Source organism: Serinus canaria, chromosome 8, assembly GCF_022539315.1.
Source record: "Serinus canaria isolate serCan28SL12 chromosome 8, serCan2020, whole genome shotgun sequence".
NCBI classification, from domain to species: domain Eukaryota; kingdom Metazoa; phylum Chordata; class Aves; order Passeriformes; family Fringillidae; genus Serinus; species Serinus canaria.
In genome coordinates, this window is record NC_066322.1 from 8396468 (window position 1) to 8419579 (window position 23112).

General features: G+C 52.0%; 2 protein-coding genes across 2 annotated transcripts; one reads left to right on the forward strand and one right to left on the reverse strand.

The window, feature by feature from the left end:
* Positions 1 to 1619: 1619 nt before the first annotated feature.
* On the forward strand, positions 1620 to 8996 carry PDZK1IP1 (PDZK1 interacting protein 1). Its single transcript, XM_009088697.4, has 4 exons — positions 1620 to 2002; positions 5754 to 5862; positions 7765 to 7863; positions 8407 to 8996. Exons 1-4 carry the CDS (start codon positions 1936 to 1938, stop codon positions 8477 to 8479), a joined length of 348 nt encoding a protein of 115 aa, XP_009086945.1. The 5' UTR covers positions 1620 to 1935; the 3' UTR covers positions 8480 to 8996.
* Positions 8997 to 14776: 5780 nt separating this feature from the next.
* On the reverse strand, positions 14777 to 21804 carry LOC103815184 (cytochrome P450 4A10-like). Its single transcript, XM_018912416.3, has 12 exons — positions 21430 to 21804; positions 20452 to 20593; positions 19709 to 19753; positions 19497 to 19624; positions 18949 to 19073; positions 18703 to 18854; positions 18392 to 18498; positions 18039 to 18229; positions 17609 to 17742; positions 17147 to 17211; positions 16382 to 16464; positions 14777 to 15672 (listed from the first exon to the last, which is right to left on the reverse strand). Exons 1-12 carry the CDS (start codon positions 21613 to 21615, stop codon positions 15504 to 15506), a joined length of 1527 nt encoding a protein of 508 aa, XP_018767961.2. The 5' UTR covers positions 21616 to 21804; the 3' UTR covers positions 14777 to 15503.
* Between the last annotated feature and the right edge of the window lie 1308 nt (positions 21805 to 23112).

Genomic DNA, 23112 nt, shown 5'->3' on the forward strand with positions numbered 1-23112 from the left:
ATCAGCCCCAAGTCCCTGGAGCTGTGCTGTGCAGAGCCCTGGGGTGATTACACAACCCAGAGTACGTGGAGAAGGAGCCCCAGGAGCCAGCCCCAGGCGTGGCAGGGAGTGGACAGCAGCAGCAGAATGTCCCAGACCTTGAATTTCCCGGGGGCAACAGCAGGACCAGCTTCTCCAGGACTTCTGATCTGCTGATAAAGCCTTCTGCTCCAAACAGCCAGGCTGCTTTTGCTGGGCTTTTGCAGAGAAAAGCAACAAGCAAGAAACAAAAATGGAAATATCTGCAGGCTTTCCCACCGGGTTTCCCCAGGTCTTGGGGAACCCAAAGTTCACTCTTGTTTTTACTTATTCACAAGCCATTCCTTCTCCTCTGGACAAGATTAGATTGTTTTACAGGACCTAATTATGGGCCTTTGTTGTGACACTTCCTTGCTGGGTGCATAGGAAAGTCCCTGCCCCACTGATTTCGCAAGCAAGAATTAGTGGGGTTGTCAGTGGGGTTATCCCACACTGCAGATGGGCCTGGCCATGGAAAGGAATTTGGGAAAGAGTTGGGAGCTGGCTTTTGATACTGTACAGCTCAAACTCAGATCTACTTTGTCTCCAGGATAAATGATATTATTGTAAATACAAGGTAAAGTGTTGAGGTGAGGGAGGACAGTCCTCCTCTGGTGAGAGTGCAATCCTGAGGGTGCTGCACATTCCTGAACATGGGTCCCATGGGGATGAAGGGTTATTTGGAGCACCCAGGCAGGGTCCCTGGAGTGGAAATCACCAGACCCAGAAGTCAGGGGCTCAGATGCTGCTGAGGGGTTACAGAGATGCTGTGACACCTCACAAGAAGAGTGACAATGGAACTCCTGGCTCATAACCTTATAATTTCCTTCAGGAGCTACAGAAGTTGCTCAGCTGTGAAGCCAAATATCTTTTAGTCTTCCTGTGGGGTGCGTTTGCCAGTCATCCAAACCTGACATGGGCTGGAAAACAGCTTAACTCAGGACCTGCAACTTTCTCTGTCCTGCAGCATCTGTGCAGCTTTTGTGAAGGGCAAGCCTGGAGGTGTGCTGCAGCTCCTTGGCTGTTTCTACCACTTTTGGTATTGAAGAAATTTTGGGGACAGCCCTGCTGACTCAATAAAATGAAGGCTGGGTCTGATCTGTTTAATAGTGTCACCATTAAACAAGGTGTGGGAGGTGAGAGGGAGTACCCAGCACGGAGTTTGCTCTATTAATTGGATGTTTTAGGGTCATAAATGTGTTTTTCCGGATTATTAGTGACATTTGTTGAAAAGAAAAAGCAGGGACATGGGTGGGGGTCCCACAGGGTGGGAAGGAATGTCAGAGCTGGGTCATTGCTGGGCACCCCCTATTCTTCTCCAGTGGGGAGGGGACCTGGGGGACACCATGCTCCTCTTCACTGGGGAAGAGTTTTACCCATCTTGGTCTCGTTTTTTCCCTCCTGGCCCGATGCAAATGTTTTGTGCCTGAGTTGCCTCCCACGCCCTACCTAAGGAGACTGTCAGGTTCAAGTCACCGCGCCCCAAATTCCCCTCAGGCTTCGGCGGGACCAGGCGAAGAGGCACCTCCTTCCCGCAGCAGGATTTGAATAACCAGGTGAGAGCATTGGCCTTCCTCCTTCGGGCGTTTGATAATTGACCAGGCGCTCATTCCTGCGGCAGGGCGCCGTGCCCCGCTGACCCTGCCCCGCTCTCCCTGCCCGGCTCTCCCTGCCCGTCTCTCCGTGCCCCTCTCTGCCTGCCCGGCTTTCCGTGCCCTGCTCTCCGTGCCCGGCTCTCCGTGCCCCTCTCTGCCTGCCCGACTTTCCCTGCCCGGCTCTCCGTGCCTGGCTGTCCCTGCCCGTCTCTCCGTGCCCGGCTCTCCGTGCCCGGCTCTCCGTGCCCCGCTCTCCGTGCGCAGCCCCGGCCCCGCTGCCACCATGCCCGCCAGCTGCCTGCTGCTCCTGGGGCTGCTCCTGCAGCTGCCAGCTGCCTTCTGCCAGCAAGGTAAGGGCCTGACATCCCGGCAAACGGAGGCAGGGAAAGGCAGCGAGCCCCCGGCAGGTGGGAGCTGCTGCTGGGGGACAAGGGACAGCAGTGCTAGAGCGTCTTGGGAAGGGAAAATTCATCCCTGCTCCTGCCTGAGCTTAGCTCTGGATGGGTGGGTGTCCGTGGGGTTTTGCTGGAGCCAGGATATAGAGACTTTCTACCTGTTTTGCAGAACTGCCACCTGAGGTTTATCTGAGGTGCTTGCACAGAGATAAACCGCTCTGCTTTACCTCTGGCAGGACTGTGCACTGAGATGAGTAATCTGTTTTCTTAAAGCTTTTTTTTTTTTTTCTTTCTTTTTTCTCACTCTTATCCTTGAGCAAGTGTTGTTCTGGTTTGCTCCCTGAGCTTTCTGATCCTCCTGTTAATCTGTAATTTTGATCATTGCTGAGGAGAGGGAGCAAATATTTTCCTCAGCAAATTGACCTCCTCTTCTCTTCCCAAAGACTTAACAGGGAAACTTCCTATGCGAGGGTATTATTTTTAGGAAAATCACTAAAGGCTTCATGAGGAGTAATTAAAACTCATCTGGTGCTGCCAAAGTCCCGGAAAATTCCCTCCCCCTTTCTCCTCCTGATGCCCCAGCCCTGACCGGTCTTCCTGTGTTTGTTTACCAGCTTGCTGAGGATTTAACAGTCTGGAGTGTCCATTGTCAACAGGGTTGAAAGTTTTGCTTGGAAAGAGTAAAAAAAAATAAAAAAATCCTTTAATGTGTATTCAGAGCCTGGCACAGCTTCCTTAGGCTGCAGAAAAGACAGACCAGCCAAAGCTTTCCAAACACTCAGAGGAGATGGATTAAAAAGCAGGTCTGTGTCTTCAAATTAGCTGTTAAGTGTGGAAGTGGAATTGCAACAAGTGCACAGGCTTGTTTTGGCACGGGCACTTCCCTTGGTCTGGATTGTAGCTGCAGATGTGAGGAGACACATCTGCCAGGGCTGCAGATTCCACAGGCTTAGCTTGGCTTCAGAGATCTTGTTTGTGGGGGAAAACCCCATCATTACCACGGGGAAACACAGAGAGGAGGGGGCAGAGCCCGAGGGACAGGCTGACCCAGGAGGGGCATCCCCGGTGAAGCATTTTTCCAGGAACACAGTCCTGTTTCCACAGAGACTCATCCTTTCAGCCATCACTCCTGGCAGGATAGCAAGGTGTGCTGCTGGGACTGCAGCCAGGCACTGCCCCGAGGGGTGGGACCCAAACATTTACTCCCTGAATAGATCCTATCAAGCTCTTGCTCCTGCCTGATCCCCATTCCTCCTTTCTTATGGCCTTGCAGGTTTCCCAGCAGGTATTTCAGCCCAATGCAGAGGCGTTTGCCATTCCCTTACCATCCTTATCTCCTGCTGCAGCCAGGCCCTACACCAACTCTCAAAGCCAGAAACCCTTGATTTTGGTTTGGTGTTTTCCCTTTTGGCTTTGGATGCTCTGGAATCTGGTGGAAGCAGCCACAGGAGTGAGATTTCACTGGCAAAACCATCCAGTACCTCCTGAGCATGCTTGCTCCGAGGAGGTCTGCTACCACTTTTCTTCCCCCCTCCTTTCCTGGAAGATCACGAGATGTAAATTTGGCAGTTTAAGTCATTGCTGACTTCATTCCCTGGTTGCCCTTGAACTCCCTTAACCCCAGCAGGAACCTCACGAAGGGCTGGACCTGACCATTCCCCCACCCCCCAGGCTTAGGCTGGAAACCCTGGGTCTGGCAGGAAAAATAAACTACCACGAATAAATAAATGTGGCCAGCAGCCAAGGGCAGAGTGAGGGAGGATGCAGATCAAACCAAAATTCAGCCAGGAGGCAATAGGTGTGTTTGGGGCTGCACTCACAGGGGTGGTGGGCAGCAGGGCTGGAGCATCCTTGGCCACCAGGTAGGACAGGAGGGGACTGACCCCTGCTCTTCCCCGCTGCCACCACCCCTGGCTGCCAGCAGCAGCAGCCTGCTGATACAATGGTATTTCAGTGGAAACACGCTGATACAAGAGGGAATTTCCGTCTGAGCTCCTCCCGCTTGAGTTTCTGCCCCAGGACCTTGCAGAAACACTGAAAATGTCTCTGTGGGTAGAGAGGGCTGAGAGATGCTACTCAGGGCTGTTCTCACATGCCCTTGCCCAGCAGTGCCACTGCTTTCCAGACTGGCACTGCTGGTCAGTCAGCTGGCCAGGCTGATTTCACTTCCAAGAGGAAAAAAAAGAGCTGTGTTTTGGGGGTTGAGTTTTGCTGTTGTTTTATTTATTATTTTTTATTTAAAAGTCTCTTGCAGTAAAGTCTCCAGGAGCTGGGGGTGCTACGAAAGGAGAGACTGTCTCTCCCCAAAATCAGAGGGAGAAGAGCTGTTAGCAGCAGAGCCAGTGTGAAGCTGTCTGTGGGTTAGGAGTTGGCATGGAGTTAGTGTGGAGCATGCAGCCTGCTCTTACTACTGCTAGTAAAGATTATTTTCTGTTTATAGCAGAGGATTGTCTCCTGTGAGACAGAGGAAGTGTTCAGTGTCAAGTTCCTGAGGGAGACAAGTATCCACTGCTCATCCTGGGGCAGCTCAGCCTTGCAGGTGTCCCTGGCTGGGTCTGTGTCTGTGTCCTGAGGTTGAGGCTGGGACTGGCAGGTGTCACCCTCCACCTGCCCCAGCTGCCCCTGCAGAGGGACCAGGGTATGTGCAGGGGTTGGTGTTTTGATCAGCAGGTGAGGAAAGTTGGTTCTGAGTAAATAGTAATTAAATCTCAAAGGCTGTATGGACAAGGTGTCCTTTAGTGCTGACGTGATGGCACTTAAGGATGGGTTTGACTACTTTGAATGCTCCATTGTCCAAAATCCAGGGGGAGGCAAGGAGCAGCCACCCCAACAAGGGCTGGGACAAGGTTTCCTCTTCTCACTGCCTGCCTTTGCATCCTGCCCACATCCAGGAATATGTCTCACAGCCTTCCCACCCGTGGCTGGATTCCTGCTTAGGTCTGGATAGAGAGAAATGAACCTGTCAGTCTGTTCCATCCCTGGGGGAAATGGGCTATCCCAGCCAGCTCCCTCCCCTCCTCCCCAATGCTGCTTGGGCCCCAGCCAGCCCCACCTGTTCTTTGTGCTGAGGTTATTCCTCTGAATGCCTCAGCCTTCAATTTCTGTCATAAATCATTTGCTGCTCTGGAAACTTGTTGGATGGTGCACTTTACCAAAATCCACAATGGCAACTTTTTGCTGTGGGAGTGGCAACCCAATCTTACACTCACCCGATTACAGAGTCCTTATTTTACCAGTCAGTATTTGGAAAATATTCCAGGAATGATGTCTGTGGCATCTGGGGACATAGAATAAGCAGTTTGCTGAAACCCCTCTGCCTTCCTTCATTTAGCAAACATTCTCCTTCACTCCCTTCCTCCATGTGCCCCGGGCCTTTTCTCCCCCATCCCAGGGTCACCAGCCCCCCAAGGTGCATGGTTATGTATTTGTATGTGGATATGGGGCCCCAAAGCTGCCGGGCACCACACCCCACATGCAAACACCAGTGAAAATTGTAATTAATTGTTAATTGTTAATTGTTAATTCTGTTAATTGTACTTTATATCATTGCTACCCCCCAGGTGAGCCTGCCTGAACCCACACCAACGTTCTGCTCGGATTTGGAGGATCAAGCTCTCATCTGGACCTAGCTGAAGCTGGATGGGAGGAGCTGGGCAGATTAAGCCTGAGGATGAATTTCTAACCCTGTCCTGTTCTCTCCCTGCAGCCCGGGGCAGCCTCCAGCCGTGGTCGCAGGGCGTCATCGCAGTGGTTGTGTTTCTAGTCCTGGTGGCCATTGCTTTCGTGGTCAACAGGTTCTGGTGTAAGGATAAAGTGTAAGTGTGGGAGGTGGCTCTGAGCTGGGCTGAGCTGCATGTGTCCCTTCCAGCAGCCTCTGTGCATGTGCCAGCATCGGGAACACCGTGCTTGCTGTGCCGGGAGATGGGCCGGGGGAGCAAAGACTCCCTGTCCTCATCTCCCTGTCCTTTTGTCCCTGGCCTGGTCTCTGATCCCTGTTACTGATTGCCAGGTGGGAGCTTGCACCATACAAATGCTGCCATGAGAAAAGAAAGCATTCTGCTGGAAATGGCAAAGCCACAGCATGGTGTCTGGATCACATGGGAACGTGTTCAGGGACCTGGCCCAGCCTGGTTTTCTGTGGCTTTTGGGGGTGCAGCTCCCATGTGCCTTATATCCATGGGATAATGAGCCTGAACCAGCTTTTTTTTTGCAAATCAGACAGACCCAAGTTGTGAGAACACACTGAGAGGAGCTGGGAGAAAAGGAAGGTAGTGGCGCTGGCAGTACCCTCCACCTGGAGCCCATGGCACAGGCAAATGTGGTGTCTTTATTCATCTGAAAAAGGCTCTGTGGGATGGGTTAAGTCCTGCCTGATGCTGGGCAAGCAGAGTCACAGGCTGCTGCTCCTGCTCAGCTGAGCAAGGCCAACTGGCTAAGTTGCAGTAACCTGATCTTGAACCTGAGCCCAAAGGCAGCAGGGGATGAAGACCAAAAGCACCCACACCTGCTTCCCAGATCCTCTGCACTGGTGGGGTTGCTTTAGTGAACCTGAATGTTCCTGCTGCCTCTCCAGGCTGGGGAGGTGGGCAGCTGGCTTACACTCTGAGCATCAGCAGGTCAGCTTTAGCCCCAGAGGCATTTTAAGCAGGTCCCTTTGGGATGCAGTCTGGGCCAATGCATGACACAACATGTGTGTGTATATATATATATATATATATATATATATACATATATATATAAATATGGTCTGATTTGCCACTGTAGTCTTTGTTTCCCAAAGAGGAACCTTTGTCCTCAAACTGAAGGAACCCCCAGCCCATGGAGTGGCAGGCAGGGCTGGTGTTTCCTACTGCTGCCTGTGCCTGGTTGCCTTTTCCCAGCCTGGAGGCAGAGGATGCTGAGGAGGGCTTGAGGAGGGAAGGTGCCTTGTTTTAATTAATCTGGCCTTTCTTCAGAAGAGTGGCAGCCTGGAGCCCTGCCAGCTCTGTGCTGTCACTGTGACAGCAGCTATCAGCTCGAGCCACTGCCTGTTTATGCCAGGCTGTTCCTTGGAAAAGCCTCTGAAATTGCCCTTGGGCAAGTGCTGGAGGAGGCAGGGCCGTGCATGCAGGGTGGACCTGCACCCACCCTCTGCTGCTAAATCCCCCTGACACTGCTCAAGCTACAGGCTTACTCCAGAGCCCAGCCTTTGGAGTCTGGCTCCAAACACCCCTTCCCTGCCCAGTGGCTCTTTCTACAAGCAATCCAGGCTCACTTTTGAGAGAGAGCAGCTCGGCTTTGCTCACATGGATGTGCACAAGGACAGCCCTCCTGCGCTAGGGCTGAGGCACTAGTGCAGCCTTGACTGCTCTCTCTGTGTCCATCGGGATCCACAGGGACTATTTTGCAACAGATTACACAGAAGTAGACTGGAAAAACCAGTTAGCAGGAGGAAACAATCCCAGGTATTGACAATGAGTCCTGCTGTCTGCCAGCAGGGTGCTGGGAGTCACGGCTGCGGAGACAGGGGCTGGCCCTTGGCACAGCCTCTGCAAACCTGCACTGAGGGTGTTTCTCCTTGCCCTTGTCCTGCTGGGAAGGAGGCTGAGCAGGGTGTGCAAGCAAAGAATCACATCCAGGTCGTTTATTGTTTCTGTGGTGTCATCACCAGTAAGGGGCTGCTCCCCTGCATGGCTCCTTTGCTGCTCGGTCCAAACTCCTCTCTTCTCTCCCTCCAGGGAAAATGCTGAGAACGTGGTGAGTGTGGAGGACAAGCCAGATGCTGTCACATCCAACGGCCATGAAGGGAGATACGTATCAGCTGCAGCTGACTTCAGGTGAAGGACCTGCTTGGACTTCTTCCCCATGGCTCCCAGGCTCTGTTCTGTTCCCCTGGGCACAGCTCAGACATGCAGAGCTGTGGTCTCGCCCACGCAGGGTCTTACACATCCCATGCACCTCTTTTTGGGGCTTTTAACCTTTCCAGGGGCTAAGCCCAAGGCAGTGAGGGAATATCCCCTTCTCCCTCATCTCACCCTATCCCTGCAGCTGAGCCCCACAATCCATCCACCACCTCACAACCTGCCACGCCACATTTTTCTTATGCTATGTCACAGCTTTCCAACAGAGGAAACCACCAAAAGTGACCTCCAGTCACTACATGGATGGTGACAGCCAAAACAGCCCTCACTAACAATTAGAGCAGTTCTCACCCCATGCTTGGCTCTGGTCCTTTCAGGGTGACCCCTCCTTTTGTCCCCTTCTCACTCCTCACTCAGTGCACAGCTGGCACCAGCAAGGTCAGGATGCCAGTGGTGGCTTTGGGGATGCTGGTCTTGCTGGGACTGAGCTCAGCATTGCTCTTGTCCCTCTTGGTGCAGGTCCAAAGAGAACCAGCACGCCTACGAGAACCCCGTGGAGCCCGAGGAGAAGGTGATCACCACGGCCATGTAGCAGCGCCCACCCGCCGCCCTCCTCGCCCTCGATCCACTTCCCTCTGCCGTGATGGGCATTTCCACAGAGCCCCTCTGCCCTGGCACACCCTGGGACTGAGGGGCCCTGGCCTCTCCACGGCACCACCACCTCCTGATCTTCTCCTTTTCCACCCGTGGGACATGCTCTTGTCCCTCTGGGGCTGGTGTCCACATGGGCATTGGTCCCCTGGAGAGGTCTGGAGGTGCCACCTCTCCTGCCTGGTGGTCACCCCACCTGCTTGGCCAGGTTGGTATCCCAAGTCCCAGGAGGGTGTTGACCTGTTCAAGACACAGAGGGGATCCTGCTGGGTGCCTGGGACATCCCCACGCTCCCAGCTGCCCTCCAGGGAGCTGCTGATGGAAAACCTGCTCTTTTCTCCCCAGTTCACCCTCCTTTTTATGACCTACACCATGCATTTTAATGTCAGAACAAACCTCCCCCTCTGTACATATCTTCCCGGTGAGCAATAAAGAGAATTGTTGCCTATGACAGCAAAGAGGGTCGTTCTGCTAATCAGCCAAAGGACTTTCTGGCATCTCACAGCTCTCCCAGCCTTCAGGCAGTTGGGAGAATGAAGGACATCAGGGAATGCTCAGCATTTGGACTGCCCCAGAGACTCAAAGGGCCTTACAGGGAAGTGAGAGCATCATTCCCCTCCATTTGCCAGGTGGGGTTCCTGAGCCACAGAAACAGTCCTGCACTTCTCTGTGCTGCTTAATGGGTGAGAGGCAACACCCCCTGAATCCCACTGACCCAAATGTGCAACCCTACAGCCAGCTGGGAGCCATTTCCAGGCTGGAGGCTGTCCATGGTAGTCATTGATCAATGCTGCCAGGAAGTGGCCGGGGGCTACTCTGGCCAGTGCTGGCTATCCTGGGGCAGCTGGCCATAGTGCAACCTGCTCCTGCCAGGCTGCTCATTAACCAGGGTCTGCCTTTTGCTGGGCTGGGGGCAGTGTCAGGGCCACCATGGGAACAACGAGTGTTTCTAAGCTGTGGCATTTGAAGATTGAAATGAGAGACCTCTGATGCTTTGGCCATTCCTGGAGCATGAGTTACTCCAGTGGCATGAAGGATCCTCTTCCTGACCAGTGAAGAAAGACTCTGCAATCAAGGGCAGCCCAGCTGGAGCAGCACTGGGGTGGGAGGTTTATAAGAGGGCATTTCTGGCAGCCCCTGGGAGCGAGGTGTTTCTAGGGCTCTGCTGTGCACTTCCCACAGCTGAAGCTGCTGGTGATCCTAGCAAGTGGAGACACAAAAATTCAGGCAGGTGTCTTCCAGTAACAGGCACCCCACCTCAAAAGGCATTTTCCCTAGAGCCTGAAGTAGGTGAGTATTTTGAAAATGCCCCCAAAGCCTTGACACTGAGAAATCACAGCTCCCATTGAGAAATTGGATGGCAGTAGAAGAAATCAGGCAGAAGGGTTAGAAAGGACAAGCCCTCAGGTGTGAAGGCAGGATGGCTGCATCCCTAGCATCACGTCAGAGCTGTTTCCATCTTCCACCCTCCCTTGGGTAGCTGGAGGCTGTGCCAGCCCCAGGCTGGGTCCTGGAGCACCCCACTTGTGCCCCAGATGGATGCTGCTCCCCTGACTTTCCTCTCACAGGTGCCAAACGTCACGTGGGCTTGGAGAAAGCCAAGCTCCTCAAGGTTCAGTGGTACTGCTGCACTCAGCAGGGTTTAAGGATTAGTCATTGCCCCTTCCTACCCTGTCAGCACTTGGGCTGGGGGTGTGGCAAGAGGAAGGGAGCCCATTAATTTTTTACCTCTCAGTTGCAAAAGAAGATAACAATGTCATCCTTATAATGAGTAACAACAGGAGTTCATTCCCTGCCCTGTGTACACAGTGAATGTGTGACAGATGCCCGCGCTGCTCACCCTGCAATGCCTGGATGTGGGTTTGGAGTGCAGGTGTGCTCAGAGGATCTCAATGTCCCTTTCCCAAAGAACCCTGCCATGGCTGTAAGTCGGAGCAAGGACAAGGCTTCACTGCTGGGCTTGCCCAGGAGCTTCCCTGCTTGCTCTTACCACAACCAGTGCCCCTTTGGAGTTCACTTCCCTGGAGAAAGAACCCTGTACAGGAGCCAGTGCTATGTCCCAGCGGGATGTCACCTCTGCACTGTCCAGGGTGCTGTCCTGCCTCAGTTTCCCTTGTCTGGGTGAAGCCCAAGCTGAGGCTGACTGAAGCTGCCTTCCCTCGAGCTGTGCAGTCGCTCACAGATGCTTCTCGGTGTGATCCTAAAAAGAACAAAAGGGAGCGAGCATAAATGAAATTTATTGTTGGAAAATCTTAATTAGATTTTAAGCCCCAAAGGGAGAAAAGTGAGGTATTATCTGACACAGCTAATGAGTGTTAAGGGTCCATTGTTATATTTCTTGTTTACCTTTCTGTACTGGCTGATACAGCCCAGATCCTCGTCTGTACTGCCATAATTAGGATATCTCATCTCTTGCTGATAGGGTTGGGATGCTCTTTAAAGCACAATGCTGTCTCATCCCTCCCTGGCAGGATGAGCGTGATTGGGAAGACAACTTCTGGTGTGCCAGTGCTCGTGCCTTCCACACATTTCCCATGAGCTGGGGAATGTCCTCCAGAATCCAGGCTCTACCTGAGACCCCTGGGTGAGGAGCACCTCCCACAGCCCCAGAGACCTCTCTGAAGGGCCCTAAGCCAACTTGCCTGAGGGCCAAATCCTCCCCAACACCTCTCCCCACACAGCGCAGGGGGGATGAAGGTGTCCTTCACAAGCCTCCCCACGCCCACCAGTGAAGGGTAAGGACACCACGAGTTCTCCATCCTACCCCCCATTCCATAATGCCATTATCTCTGAAGCCTTGGGCTTCAGGAAGATGTCCAGGCTTGTGCTCTGCTGCAGACAGGATGGTCTCCTTTGGGGCAAAAGATATTGAGGGTGGGATTTTTTGCACCCCCACTTTGTTACAACGCATATCACAACTTTTCTTTGTGACCTAGGAGGGTGCAACCCATCTCTTGGAACCCTAGATAATGAGACATCTTGTTGAAAGCCACCTTTACTCTGATGCTTCCCTGATCTCTCCTGAAGCTCTTTAGCTGCAAAGGTTTGAGATGTTTCTGTTCCAGCTGTAACTGAAGCAGTTTGGGCAGGTGGACTCCTAGGACATAAATTATCCCAAGGTAGTTTAATTACAGATTTACTGCATTTAGGTAAACTGCTGCTGGAGCAGCTCTATCCCTGCACCTGAGCAAACCTGGGGTTTATATCCTGGAGCTGGGCACCTTGACACCCAGGAGGTGTGATTTGGATCTCCAGAGGAAAAAAGGGAGCGTGTCCCACCCCCGTGGTCCTTTGGGTGGGGAAGAAGCCCAGCCACCCAGGTGGAAGCCAGGAGCACAGCATGGAGGGGTGGCTGTGTGTGGGCAAGGGGGCTGCAAAGTTTTTGGTCTCGATTCAAGCCACTGAAAGCCAGAAGAAAAATACCATCCATTGTTGGTTTATACACCCGTAGTAGCCAAACAAACATCCCCGGAGCCTGTCCTTATCACTTTATTACACCTGCTAGAGTGAATAGATTAAAGAGAATGGGGGAGGGGGGAGAAAGCTGAAGAATCCAGCAGAAAAACTGGGTTTTGGGATTGTTAATTATTCTCTGGGGTCTCTAATCTTTAACTGGCAAACAGCATCACTAACTGTCTTAAAGCCCCTCCTGGAACATCCTGATAATAAGCCATCTGCATGAAGGCACCCCGTTATCTGCCCTCCTCCAGCCGCCTGTGACATGGCTGGAGTGGGAGATAATGAATGTGTGGTGTGTAATAACGACACGTCATTCACGATTATCGGCCTGATACCCAACCTTTTAGCTCCATTGTTTGTGCTTCAAAAAGAAAAAAAAAATGAAAAGAAAAAGAGAAAATGAAAAGGAGGAGGGAAAGAAGGAAAAGGGAAATTTTTGGTGCTATGGATTGTCCCGGGGTCCCCGAGGTGTCTCCGTGCCAAAGGGGCTGGCTCTCGTAGCATCTCCCAGGGGGTTTGTTGGTACTCGGGAAGGGCTCGCCCTGGATTGGCGGCTGCTGTAGCCATGGTGACGGAGGAGCGAGCTGAGACAGCGCAGAAATGTCACTGCCTGCCAGGGAGATATTCGGGGCCAATGCGCGGGCGATTAGATCAGTGTCGCTGCCTGCTGCCCGGCTCCTCACGCAGCTCCTGCGCTGCTCTCCCAGCCGTTTGGTGCTGGCTTGGCAGAGGAGGTTATCTTGAACAAGCTGCTGTCCAGAAACTGCCACCGTTTGAAGGTGGGGGGATGCTTGTGCTGCTCAGTTTGACCTGGCTAAGCTGAAAACTGGAAGAGTTTTATCCTGGTTGCTGCTGCGTTAGGGCTTCACGGTGCGTCGGTGCTGCGAGACCTGCCCTCAAAAGCTTTGGCCCTTCAAACTGCAAACCTGGTTTAAGCATGACTCTTAACAGGAAGAGATTTTAAAGTGTTTGGCTCTGCTTACCTCAATTACTGTCATAGCTGCCTGGAATAGCAATCCATTTTTTGCATCAAAAATGTCAACAGTTTCACCTCTCTTTCCCAAGCAGACTACCAAGAGCAGTTTCCCTGGAGAAAGTCTCTGCTGGAAGAGGTTGGGGTTGCCCATTCACAATCTAGCAATCAGAAGGGCACTTGGAAACCAAAAGGGCAGCTTAGGACATGGCAGTGAATAGGCCCCAAAACACAGGGCACTGTGCATCCAAGGAGTGGGCAGCAGCTGGGGGTCCTACCCCCCATTCCCAAACCAGAAGATGCTGTAGTAACCCCTCTAAATGCCACCAGGTTTCTTTTGGAGCCAACCACCAAGGAGACTGGGATGGGTCTTTGTGCCCAAGGGCACCCAAAGCTTGTTTCTTGGACCACCTGCTGGAGAGCAGAGGAGCAGAGCTTCAAGGTGGTTTGCTTCTTCCCAGATGGGTGGCTGAAATGTCTGACAAACAGGATTTTTCAGTAACAAAAAGGTGTTTTTAAACCACTGCCCTCTGAAGGCCTCACTGTGCTGGAGCTGGGGAGGAGGACAGCAGGAGTCTGGCCTTTCAGACCTGAGTCCACCAGCGGTGCCAGGGAGGTGGCACTGGCATCTGCACAGCCTTCACCCAGCCTCCTTCTGTGGGTGAGAGGGGGAGGGCTGGGAGAAGAACTTGGTCTTCAGCTGCCTTGCAAAATAAACACAAGCTGCACCTTGCTGGTTAATCTCAGCATCCCTGCCCCTTTTGGTAGCCACACAGCCAAAACGAAGGTCTGGATCCAGCCCGAGGAGAATTTTGTTTCTCCAGCTGAGGATGCAGCAGGCAGCAGAGATGGGGAGCAGGAGGGCTGCAGGAGTTCAGTCAGCTGCTCAGGTTTGTCTGTCCTGACCTGGCCAGCAGCAGAGAGCTGTTCAGGCAGACAGACAGACAGGGTTTGGATATGTTGGTGCCTGCAGTGATTCTGGGGATGCAGTGCTGGGGGTGAAAGCTGTCGCGGTGGCATGGCACATATGCAGGCCTTGGTGCCTGAGTTTCCCCTGCTGCCTGCTGAGTGCCCGAGCCCTCGCAGTGACAAACTTGCCCCGGGCTTTGGGTAATGCCCAGACACACGGGGGGACTGTCAGAGTGGCTGCTCTGCTGAGGTGGGGACAGGGGTGTCCCCAGGGACAGGACACATCCTGTGCCTTGCTGGGCCTGGCCGTGCTGCCTGCCAAGCCCAGGGCTTTGACCAGGGAGGATTTTCCTGTGTCCCCCACTGCCACCTACTGATCCATTCCACACCCTGGACCTGCAGCTCACCCAGATGGTCCCCCTGCACTGGTGCTGGGGAAAGGCTCCCTGTACCCCCACAACAAGCCCAATGCCAGGGCCAGTGTTCACCTGCATCCCTTGGGGAGGCCACCCTGGAACTGAGCAGTCAATTCTCAGCCTCTGCAGGACAGGGTTTGAGGCAGACTCACATCTGTTGTTTAATTTTGCAAGCCGACTTTGTTCTTACCACCAGCCCTTTTGTGTGTGCACTGTGTATTTCTGGTTTGCTTTGTTTGACCACACATCATTTCAGTTGTTTCCTTACCTCTGAAACACCTGGAGTCACAGGAGAGGTGATGGATGGTGTGGGATCTATGGAAACAGGCTCAACATGGTGCATGGAAAGAGTGCTTGTGGCTTGAGAAAACACTGACAGCCCTACACCCTTGGGCACAGCCTTGCTGTGGACTGCTGGGACTGCTGGGACTCCTCTTGCACCCTGCTGGACCCCAAAATGCAAAGAAAGCCAAAGGCATGCTTGGAGATCACCCCCACAAGGCTTTATTTTCATTTCAGAGAGCAGAACAATGCTGATCACACGCTGTTTCCAGTGTGCCAAGTGCTTCCTCAGGTTAGCTGGTGGCATTTTCTGTGCTGGCTCCTGAGCACCCTCAGCTCAAGGAAGTTCAGAGCTGGGGCACAAAAGAACCACAAGATTCATCTCCATAGTGGTGGGCACAGTGCCAGCCCCAGAGAAGGAGTCGTTGGGAGGGTGGTGTGGGTGGTGCAGGGAGGCTGCAGGGAGGGCACACCCAGGCAGGAGGCAGGGCAGGGGCTGTGCTGGGGCAGTGCCCAGGCTTTAGGCATCCCTGTAAACCCTGCTGGCTGCTGTTCACTGCCAAGCCCAGTGGGGACCTGACAATGGGACAAATCTACAGGCAGGTGACAGAAGTCCTGTCAGGGAGTGTGTGAGGGCAGGTTGGAGATGAGGAGATGAGCAGGACGTGAAGGGTGCCCCTGGAGGTGAAGGAGCCACAGCAATACTGTGGAACCCCCTTAGCAGTGCTGCTCCCCTTGCCAGGAGGGGAACTGAAGCTGCTGGGCTTGGTGTTTGTGGGCTCAGCAAGCCCCTCTGGATGATGGTAGGACAGGGTTCAATGTGGGACAGGTCCACTGTGGGTCTGTGTGGTGATCCCCTCTTAAACCTCTGAGTGGAGGGTGTCCCTTGGAGACCTCTTGCCCCCCTGCCACGGTACCCTGTGGCATCAGAAAATCTTCTTCAAATGCAGGTGTATCCCGTTGCTGGACCTGAGGATGATCTGTGGTATCATTATGGGAAGCTTGGATGGGTCTGGGTAGAGCTCAAAGCGCTGCAAGATCAAGGCCAGGGCCACCTTCAACTCATTCATGGCAAACTGCTGCCCAATGCAGTTCCTGCAGGGAGGGGACACGTGCTCTGATTGCTGCCTTTGTCCCCAGCCACCCCGAGCTGGATTCACCCCATGACAGAGCTGGGGCACCTCCAGCTGCTGTGAGGATGACACCACAGCTTATCTAGTAAGCCCCTCATGCACCCAGCTCTGTGTGGGGGGGGGGGTATTGCTGTTTATTTTATTATTAAACACTGAAGAAAGATATGAGATTGAGAGAACAGGGGCTTACTTCACTAGGAAGTGCAGCCAGGAGCCAGCTAAAAGTCCAGACACCTCCAAAAGGTTATTTCTGGCTCTGTGAGGTGATCCTCTTGCAAGCTACTGAGAACTCAGTATCCTACATCTGCCTACTGATACAGTGTGGGACCCCTGGAGACTTGGCCCCCTTGGCTTTGAGGCACTCTGGGAGTCACCCCTAAACAAGGGAGTGGTGTTCCCAACACAGGCAACAGAAAATGTGAACATCTCCACAAAGCCACAGGAAAAAAATGTGTGAAATCTTACAGCGACCACAGAGCCAATGGAGCATGGAAATCCTATTACAGGAGATGCTGTAATAGGAGATCCTGTTACGGAAAGCCTGCTTGAGTTGGCCAGGCCAGCTTAGCTTGTGGAGACTGAGGGAGGATTAGCCTTAGGAGCTGACATCTGAGCTAGGTCTCACATGCAAGGCAGCCTGAGAGGAAGGAGAGGGATGAAGGATCTCCCACCTGGATCCAGCAGAGAAAGGCAGGAAAGCATGGGAGTGCCTCTGTGCTGACCTCTCTGGAGAAAACCTCAGGGGATCATAAACCTGTGGGAGCAACAAAGGCCATCTGGTCAGTGTTTGGTGTGATCTGAGCAGCACCAGGTCCTTCCCTGGTGCCCAGGTTAGAGCTGGATGTGGCCTCTGCTCTTCCTGGGGCAGCTACAGATGACAGTCATCTCTCTACAAAGCCACTGAGAGGATTTTACCCTTGGACATAGCCAGGTCACCCACTACAATGCCCAAGATGCCTGCAGGTGTTTTCTCATCCATGGCAGCAAGGATCAAGCCAGGATCCCTCCATTCCAGAGATGTCTGATCCTTGCTCTCCAGACAGCCTGGAGAGAGGCAGCTATGCAGCCTTCTTCAACCTGTCCAGTTATTTCTTGAAGCCTCTAAAATTTCACCTTCAAATCACATGCTATCCTGTGGGGCTTGGGACTTCTCATACCATTCTAAGTGAGTGCAGGGCAGCTGGAAGCAGCCAGAGCATCTCTGTGTCACCATGCACAAAGAGAGATTATTGAACATCCTTTCCCAGCCCTCTGTCATGTTCAAAGACTTTGGGGTGTTGGTGACTGGATTGAAGTTTGTATTTAGATGTGGACTGTTGGAATGACAAGGAGGGAAAAAAAACCCACAGAAGGCAGGCACAGGCTGCTTTCTTCAAGGGGAATGGATGTCTGGGCTCAGAGACCATCCTCCCTTTCTTGTTATCAAGGTGAAATACCTCAGGGTCCTCCCACACATCCCGGTTCCTGTGAATAGCAAATATGCTCAATGAAATCTGGCAGCCTGTAAAAGAAAAGTGAGAAAAAGCTCATGACAGCTCAGAGTGAAAATGCAGGAGAGGTGTTTTTGGGATGCTCTCCCTCCCTGGGCTCTGCAGGAGATCTGGCAGGGGTCTTCTGAAAACCTCACACATCAAAAACAAAGACCTCAGAGCTGGGTCCCTTTTTGTCTATCAGTGTGTCACTTTCACTTGGCCAGGAACAACACTCCACAAGTCCCCTCTGAGCTCTGGAGCACATCCTTAGACCCTCTCCAGGCTCACTGTGGCAGCAAGCTGTGGTAGCTCCATATAGCTACAGATGGGAAGGGAGTCTGGGAGACCCTCCAGCCCCTCCACACAGAGCAAGGAATACCCCCTGGTCATGGACAGCAGCATGAAGGATGGACAAACCCAACAGACCTGCTGGCAAGCTGCGTCCATCAGGAAATGTCACAGGTTTGGAGAGCTCTCGGGACACACCAGTAACGGGTGGGAACAGGCGTAAGCTCTCTTTGATGCACATGGTGGTGTAGGTCATCTTCCCAAGATCCTCCCTGAAAGCAAACTTGCTGAGGATGCACTCAATCCCTTTGTCTATGTCATTGATAAAGCTGTTACTGTTCTGTCCCAGTACAGACCCCCGAGGGAAACCACTTGCCACTGATCTGGACAATTGGCCACCACCCACTGGATGCCACCTTCCAAACAATTCCTCAACCACTGAACAGTCCACCCATCAAATCCTTCTCTCTCCAATTTATGGAGGAGAATGTTAGGAGGAACTAAGTCCAAGGCCTTCAAGGGTAAATTAAAAGAGTTCAAGATAAAGGAGTAAGAAGTCCTAGCTCACCACTCAATGGTGTCTCTGTCCCCCAGGATGCCCTGGATCTCCTCCCTGCATCGCTGCTGGTGCTCAGGGTGCAGTGACATGCAGTAGAGGAGCCAGGAGAGCCCGCTGGCCACGGTATCGTGACCCTCAAACATGAAGGTGTCCACCTCGGCACGCAGGTCCTCATCGGACAGCCCAACTCCGTTCTCATCCTTAGAAAGAGGAGAGCATGTCATTCCCAAGATCTTTTATTTTTGTACCCAAAGGATTTGTATGATTTGGTGTCTCTTGTGCTCCCCTTCTTGTGCTGATGCACCCTCAGTGTCACGCAGTTCTGTTCTTTGGCATTTGGTGCAATCATCTCAAACATTTACCTTGCTACAAAGAAGAATGTCCAGAAAATCCAGGCGCTTCTTCTTTTGGATCTTTTCAAGCTCCTTCTCATTGGAGAGCAAGGTCTTTCTTTCTTTTATTACCTGATCTGCACAGAGGAGAGATCAGTTCTGTGCATCCTGTCCCTCCAGAGTACCCTCATGTGTTTGAGTGCTCAGTCATCAGCCTGGACTCTGTTTAAGGTGCAACCCTCTGGCCAGTGCATGCTGCAACCCCACTCTGAGCCACTCCAGGGGCAAGTGGCAGAGAGGTTCAGCTGGGAGACAGGGCTGGGAGAAAGGGGCAGGAATACCTGTGTGGGCATGGGCCAGCTTGCAGGCATCCTGAAATGCGCGGCCACTGCCAGTGAAGTTGTAGAAGACATCCTTGAGGGACAAATTCCGGATCCTATCGCTCAGGAGGTAGCTCAGGTCATAAACAGCTTTAATATAATAGTGGGAGTCGCTGTAAGGAGACCAAGGGCAAAGCTGGTGTTAGCAAAATGAGTGGTGAAACAGGAGCACTCTCTTTCCCAGGGTTTGGAAACTCAGGCACTGACCTCTGAGTCTGACAGTTGGAATTAAAGCTGAAGGCACATTTCATGATGCTGTCCAGTGTCATCAAGCTGACATCCTGAAAGAGCTCCACTGACCTCCTCTCTGTGATCCTCTTGTCCCATTTATCCTAGAGGAAGAGCCAGGGTAAGGAGAGACAGACCACCTTCTGTGGTCAGGTCATATTTTCCTGTCCTTCTTCCCAGATCCACACTGCTAATTGCTTTCTCTTCTGGAAGCAGAGGCCCTAGCTCATGATATGTTCTGTGAACCCAATCTAACTCTCTGCACATTTCTTTTCCCAGATATTAATGGATACACATGAGGGTATCAAAGGGTATTCTTACAGTGGTTGATTTTATTGGCAAACAAAGAGAAAGAATAAGTGGAATGTCCAAAGGAAGGTGAGGAGAGCAACTTTCGAACTTCAAAACTACTCCAAAATATCAGTGAAAGTAGAAACTCTTTAAGTGTCATCACTTTCTCTTCCTCATTTTTTATTTTCACTGTTTCACAGCTGAAAGGTAAAAGTAGCAGGAGTGGGGGTTCTTACCAGCATCACTTTGACTGAATCCGACATCAGGGTCACGTAAGGTTTCAGCACATCGTAGTGAAAGGCTGGGGTGAGCATCTTCCTATGCTGGGACCATTTGCTTCCTTCCAAAATCAGCAGCCCATTCCCTGAAGCACAAAGAGCAAAGGCACCATCAGTTCCTGCAGGCTCTGATCACAGCTCTGACAGCCTTACTACTGCTTTTGGCTTACCAATCCAGGGAACTAGGAGTTTGTAGAGTGCACTAGCCTTGGGATCTGTAGAACAGGACAAATATTAGAAATGTATGAATAACTGATGAATTCAACACAACCAAAGAGAAAATTCAGGATAAATTTGCATTAGATTTTGCCCTCTAAACCACATGATAGAATTAATCTCATTTAAATTCCTAAAATACTGTTCCACCAGAGGTAAAGTTTAAAAGTGATTGTCTACAATTATGACTGCAGTGGACTTGAAAAAACAGAGAAAGTTCCAACAAGAAAATGTGTGTGGAAAAGGAACAACCATGGCAAATTTCAAAAATGAGAACAATGGATGGGAGTCACTGGGAAAGGCCATGTATGTACCACTCATAGGATGCACAGAAGGCAGCAGAGGGGAAGAGTTAAGATGCCTTCTGAGAGCCATTGCCATGGCAGCTAACACTTTTTACTGGGTTTACTGGGAAGTACAAATACTGTGGTAGTAGAAGCCATAGAAGACAGTAAGACCCTCAAAGTGGGAACTGACAGGAAACTGGAAGGAACAGGCACCTGGTCTCTGTTTTGCACAGGAATACACACTGCTCCATGAAACCTGGGGCAGCCTGGGAGTTTGTGAAGAGGAGCAAAAGAAGAATTGCAACAGCTGTGAAGGAAGCTGGCAGAGGGGATAACTCCAGGCAAGTTCCCCAGTATTTTCTTGGTAGGAAAGTGTCAAAGACTTCCCAAAACTGGAGGCAGAGACTCACCTGCTCGGCCAAGTATGATTTTGGCATATTCAGGATGGTGAATAATTACAGTAGGCAGGATTGGTCCAAACCATCTGGGAAAGGCATAGGGATATTCTTCTCCCCATGACACTATTTGTTGTAAAAATGTTTCAGATTTTAACTGCAATGAGAGTTAATCAGGGATTAATAAAGGTAGAAAAAGAGGGGCGTGCCAGGGAGAGCAGAAGTTCTCTATTGGGAAGTGAAGGAAGAGTGGGTGGACTTGCCACACAGGGGCTTTAATGCTGCAAGTGGAGGAGAGAATGAGCATTGCAAAGGGACCATGCACAAAAGGCAAATCTGCCTGAGCCACCAAATCCCTGCAGCACAAGACAGCTCCATGGAGAGTCCCTAGCTGGGCTGGTGGCAGCAGAGACACCTTAGGATGGCCTGGGCTTGGAGCAGCTCTGTGTTGCACTTGGGAGCTGCAGATGGCATAGGCTATGCCAGGATGTCTGGACAGGCCAGGAGGATCAAGGCTGTCACCCCTGTTCCCCAGTTTCAGCAGTGCAAGGTGGGGATGCAGTGTGAAAGCAAAGCCCCTGCACTATAGCATGATGAAAATGGCTGCATTAAAGCACCCTGCTTTTGTGGCCATGTCTTCTTCAGCAGCTATAGGGTAAGCAGCTCCTTTTGGCAGAAGGTTTAATGTAGCTAAGAGACATTAATTATGATTGCTCATATTTAAATAACCTTATGGAAGTCCCATGACTCTTTGTTTAACAACTTGATTGAAAAGAGCATGATCCTTTTTTTTGCCAAAAGATGCACACCACATATCCAGCACCCTTTCCTCCTGCCCTGCAGAACCCTTGGCACTCCCTGTGCAGAAGTTCTCTTCTGTAGGAAGAGACAGGAGCAGGGCACACCCACACCCCATCCAGTCCTTCTCCATCCTGACTGATACCTTGCACAGCTGGGACAAACCCACCCTGGCTGAGCCCAGCTACTCCTTACCAGGTGATTGTGGCCATAGAACCAGTGTTTTGGGGGCCCAGGGAACGCCTCCAGAGCTTTGGTGAGCTTCTTCCTCTCCCAGTAGAACTGGAGCACCTTCAGCAGCACAAAGGTTACGCCAAGCAGCACAGACAGCTGCAGGATGGCAGCAGAAGGTCTGGTTATGTTGTCCAGCAGAGATGCCATGCTGGGCTGGGACACTGCCTTCTCCTGCCTGGTTCTCACCTGCTCCTCTCACACCCAAGCCAGGTGGGGAGCTCAGTGCAGGTAAAAATCCTCTCCTTCCTCCTCTGCAGGAGCTGTGCCTGGTGAAGTGAGGCTGGCAGCAATTTATAGCTGCTGGAACATCAGGGCAAACATTGCATCAGCTCAGCCAGCAGCCTGTGCGCCCAGTCCCCCTTTGACCTGCTTTCTGCAGCCTGTCCCTGAAACCTGGAGAACAACCAGCCTCTGAATATTTCCTGCTTTTACTGAACTCCCAGCAGTGCTGTCACACCCACCTCAGTCCTCCACGCCCAGGTGGATGAAGCCAGAGGAGGGAGGAGGTGAGGTGCAGGCAGGCTGGGGCTCTAGCTGAGCTCTGTGCTGTCCTCGGAGGGTTCAGGTGTGGAAGGTGTTCATCTGCCCACTGGAAGTGAGGAGCACACAGGCCACCTCTTCTCAGTGAGGGGGCTGTGTGGGGTCAGCCACCTGCACCCGTGAAAGCAGTGCCCTGGGTGCCTGCAGCATCACCCAGCCAGAGAATGGGCATCCCTCTAGCAGCACACCAGGCACGTGGCCCTGCTCCCCAGGGGCTCCTTCCAAGGACAAGCCAGGAGACAGAGCTGCTGTCCAGAGGAATCACTGTGGTCAGTAGATGAGGCAAGGAGAGGAGAAGCTGCAGAGCAGGGAAGTGAGCTGCAGCAAGGTTGAGAGCACATGATGGGGAGGTGTGATGGCAGGGCCATGTTCTCTCTACAGCCCTGGTGAGCCCTCCTTCCTCTGTCCACGTGGCATCTCACCTTCTCCAAAAGGGCTCTGCATCTCTGCATTTACCTCTCCAATGCAGTGCTTGGTTGGGGCCCAGGTAGAACCCTCCTTGCAATCCCTCTGCAGATCTTGCTTCTTACCTGGGTTCCTATCCCATAAGCCCAGAAACCTGGAATGGCAGTGTGGAGTTGGTGGAGAGGTGGGGCTGGAACTCTAACAAGTGTGGGTGACTTCCATGCATATTGTAAAAAGCAGGATCCCCAGATGGGCTGAAATAATGTCCCATTTGTGTCTTGGGATATTATGAGGATCAAATGGGTTATCAGCTGTGGAGGCTCATCATCTGATAGGCTACAACACAGGGGCTGCTGAACTTTGTGTGTGCTTCCTTCCAATGTAACATGTCTCTGAGACAGAGGACTTCTGATGTTTGGGTACTTCCCTTTGGTTTTTAAACTAAAGTATGCCATGTTTCATATTTTCTGCTTGTAGGGTCATTTTGCTGAAAAAAACCCCACTGTTTATTTGAGGTTCATTGTCATTGCCTTGGAGAACCCTGGTAGGCACCACACTGAGCAGTGCTACCTTGTCACACACTTGGCCATCTTCATGAAAATCAGTGTATTTTTTTATACTGAGCCAGCTGTGCCTGTGTGAAAGTCCAGGGCAGAGTTAAAAGTTGATCTTTATGAGGCAGAAAACTGTAATCAAGTT

What these genes read in the sequence shown, in the direction of transcription:
- LOC103815184 (XM_018912416.3), bottom strand. Translation starts at nt 21,615, where the DNA reads ATGGCATCTCTGCTGGACAACATAACCAGACCTTCTGCTGCCATCCTG. An exon ending in TCCAACTGTCAGACTCAGAG is followed by an intron (nt 18,855 to 18,948) that starts GTCAGTGCCTGA and finishes GTCTCCTTACAG; the next exon opens with CGACTCCCACTATTATATTA. An exon ending in ATGTGTGGGAGGACCCTGAG is followed by an intron (nt 16,465 to 17,146) that starts GTATTTCACCTT and finishes TTGCTCCCACAG; the next exon opens with GTTTATGATCCCCTGAGGTT.
- PDZK1IP1 (XM_009088697.4), top strand. Translation starts at nt 1,936, where the DNA reads ATGCCCGCCAGCTGCCTGCTGCTCCTGGGGCTGCTCCTGCAGCTGCCA. An exon ending in AGCTGCCTTCTGCCAGCAAG is followed by an intron (nt 2,003 to 5,753) that starts GTAAGGGCCTGA and finishes CTCTCCCTGCAG; the next exon opens with CCCGGGGCAGCCTCCAGCCG. An exon ending in TTCTGGTGTAAGGATAAAGT is followed by an intron (nt 5,863 to 7,764) that starts GTAAGTGTGGGA and finishes CTCTCCCTCCAG; the next exon opens with GGAAAATGCTGAGAACGTGG.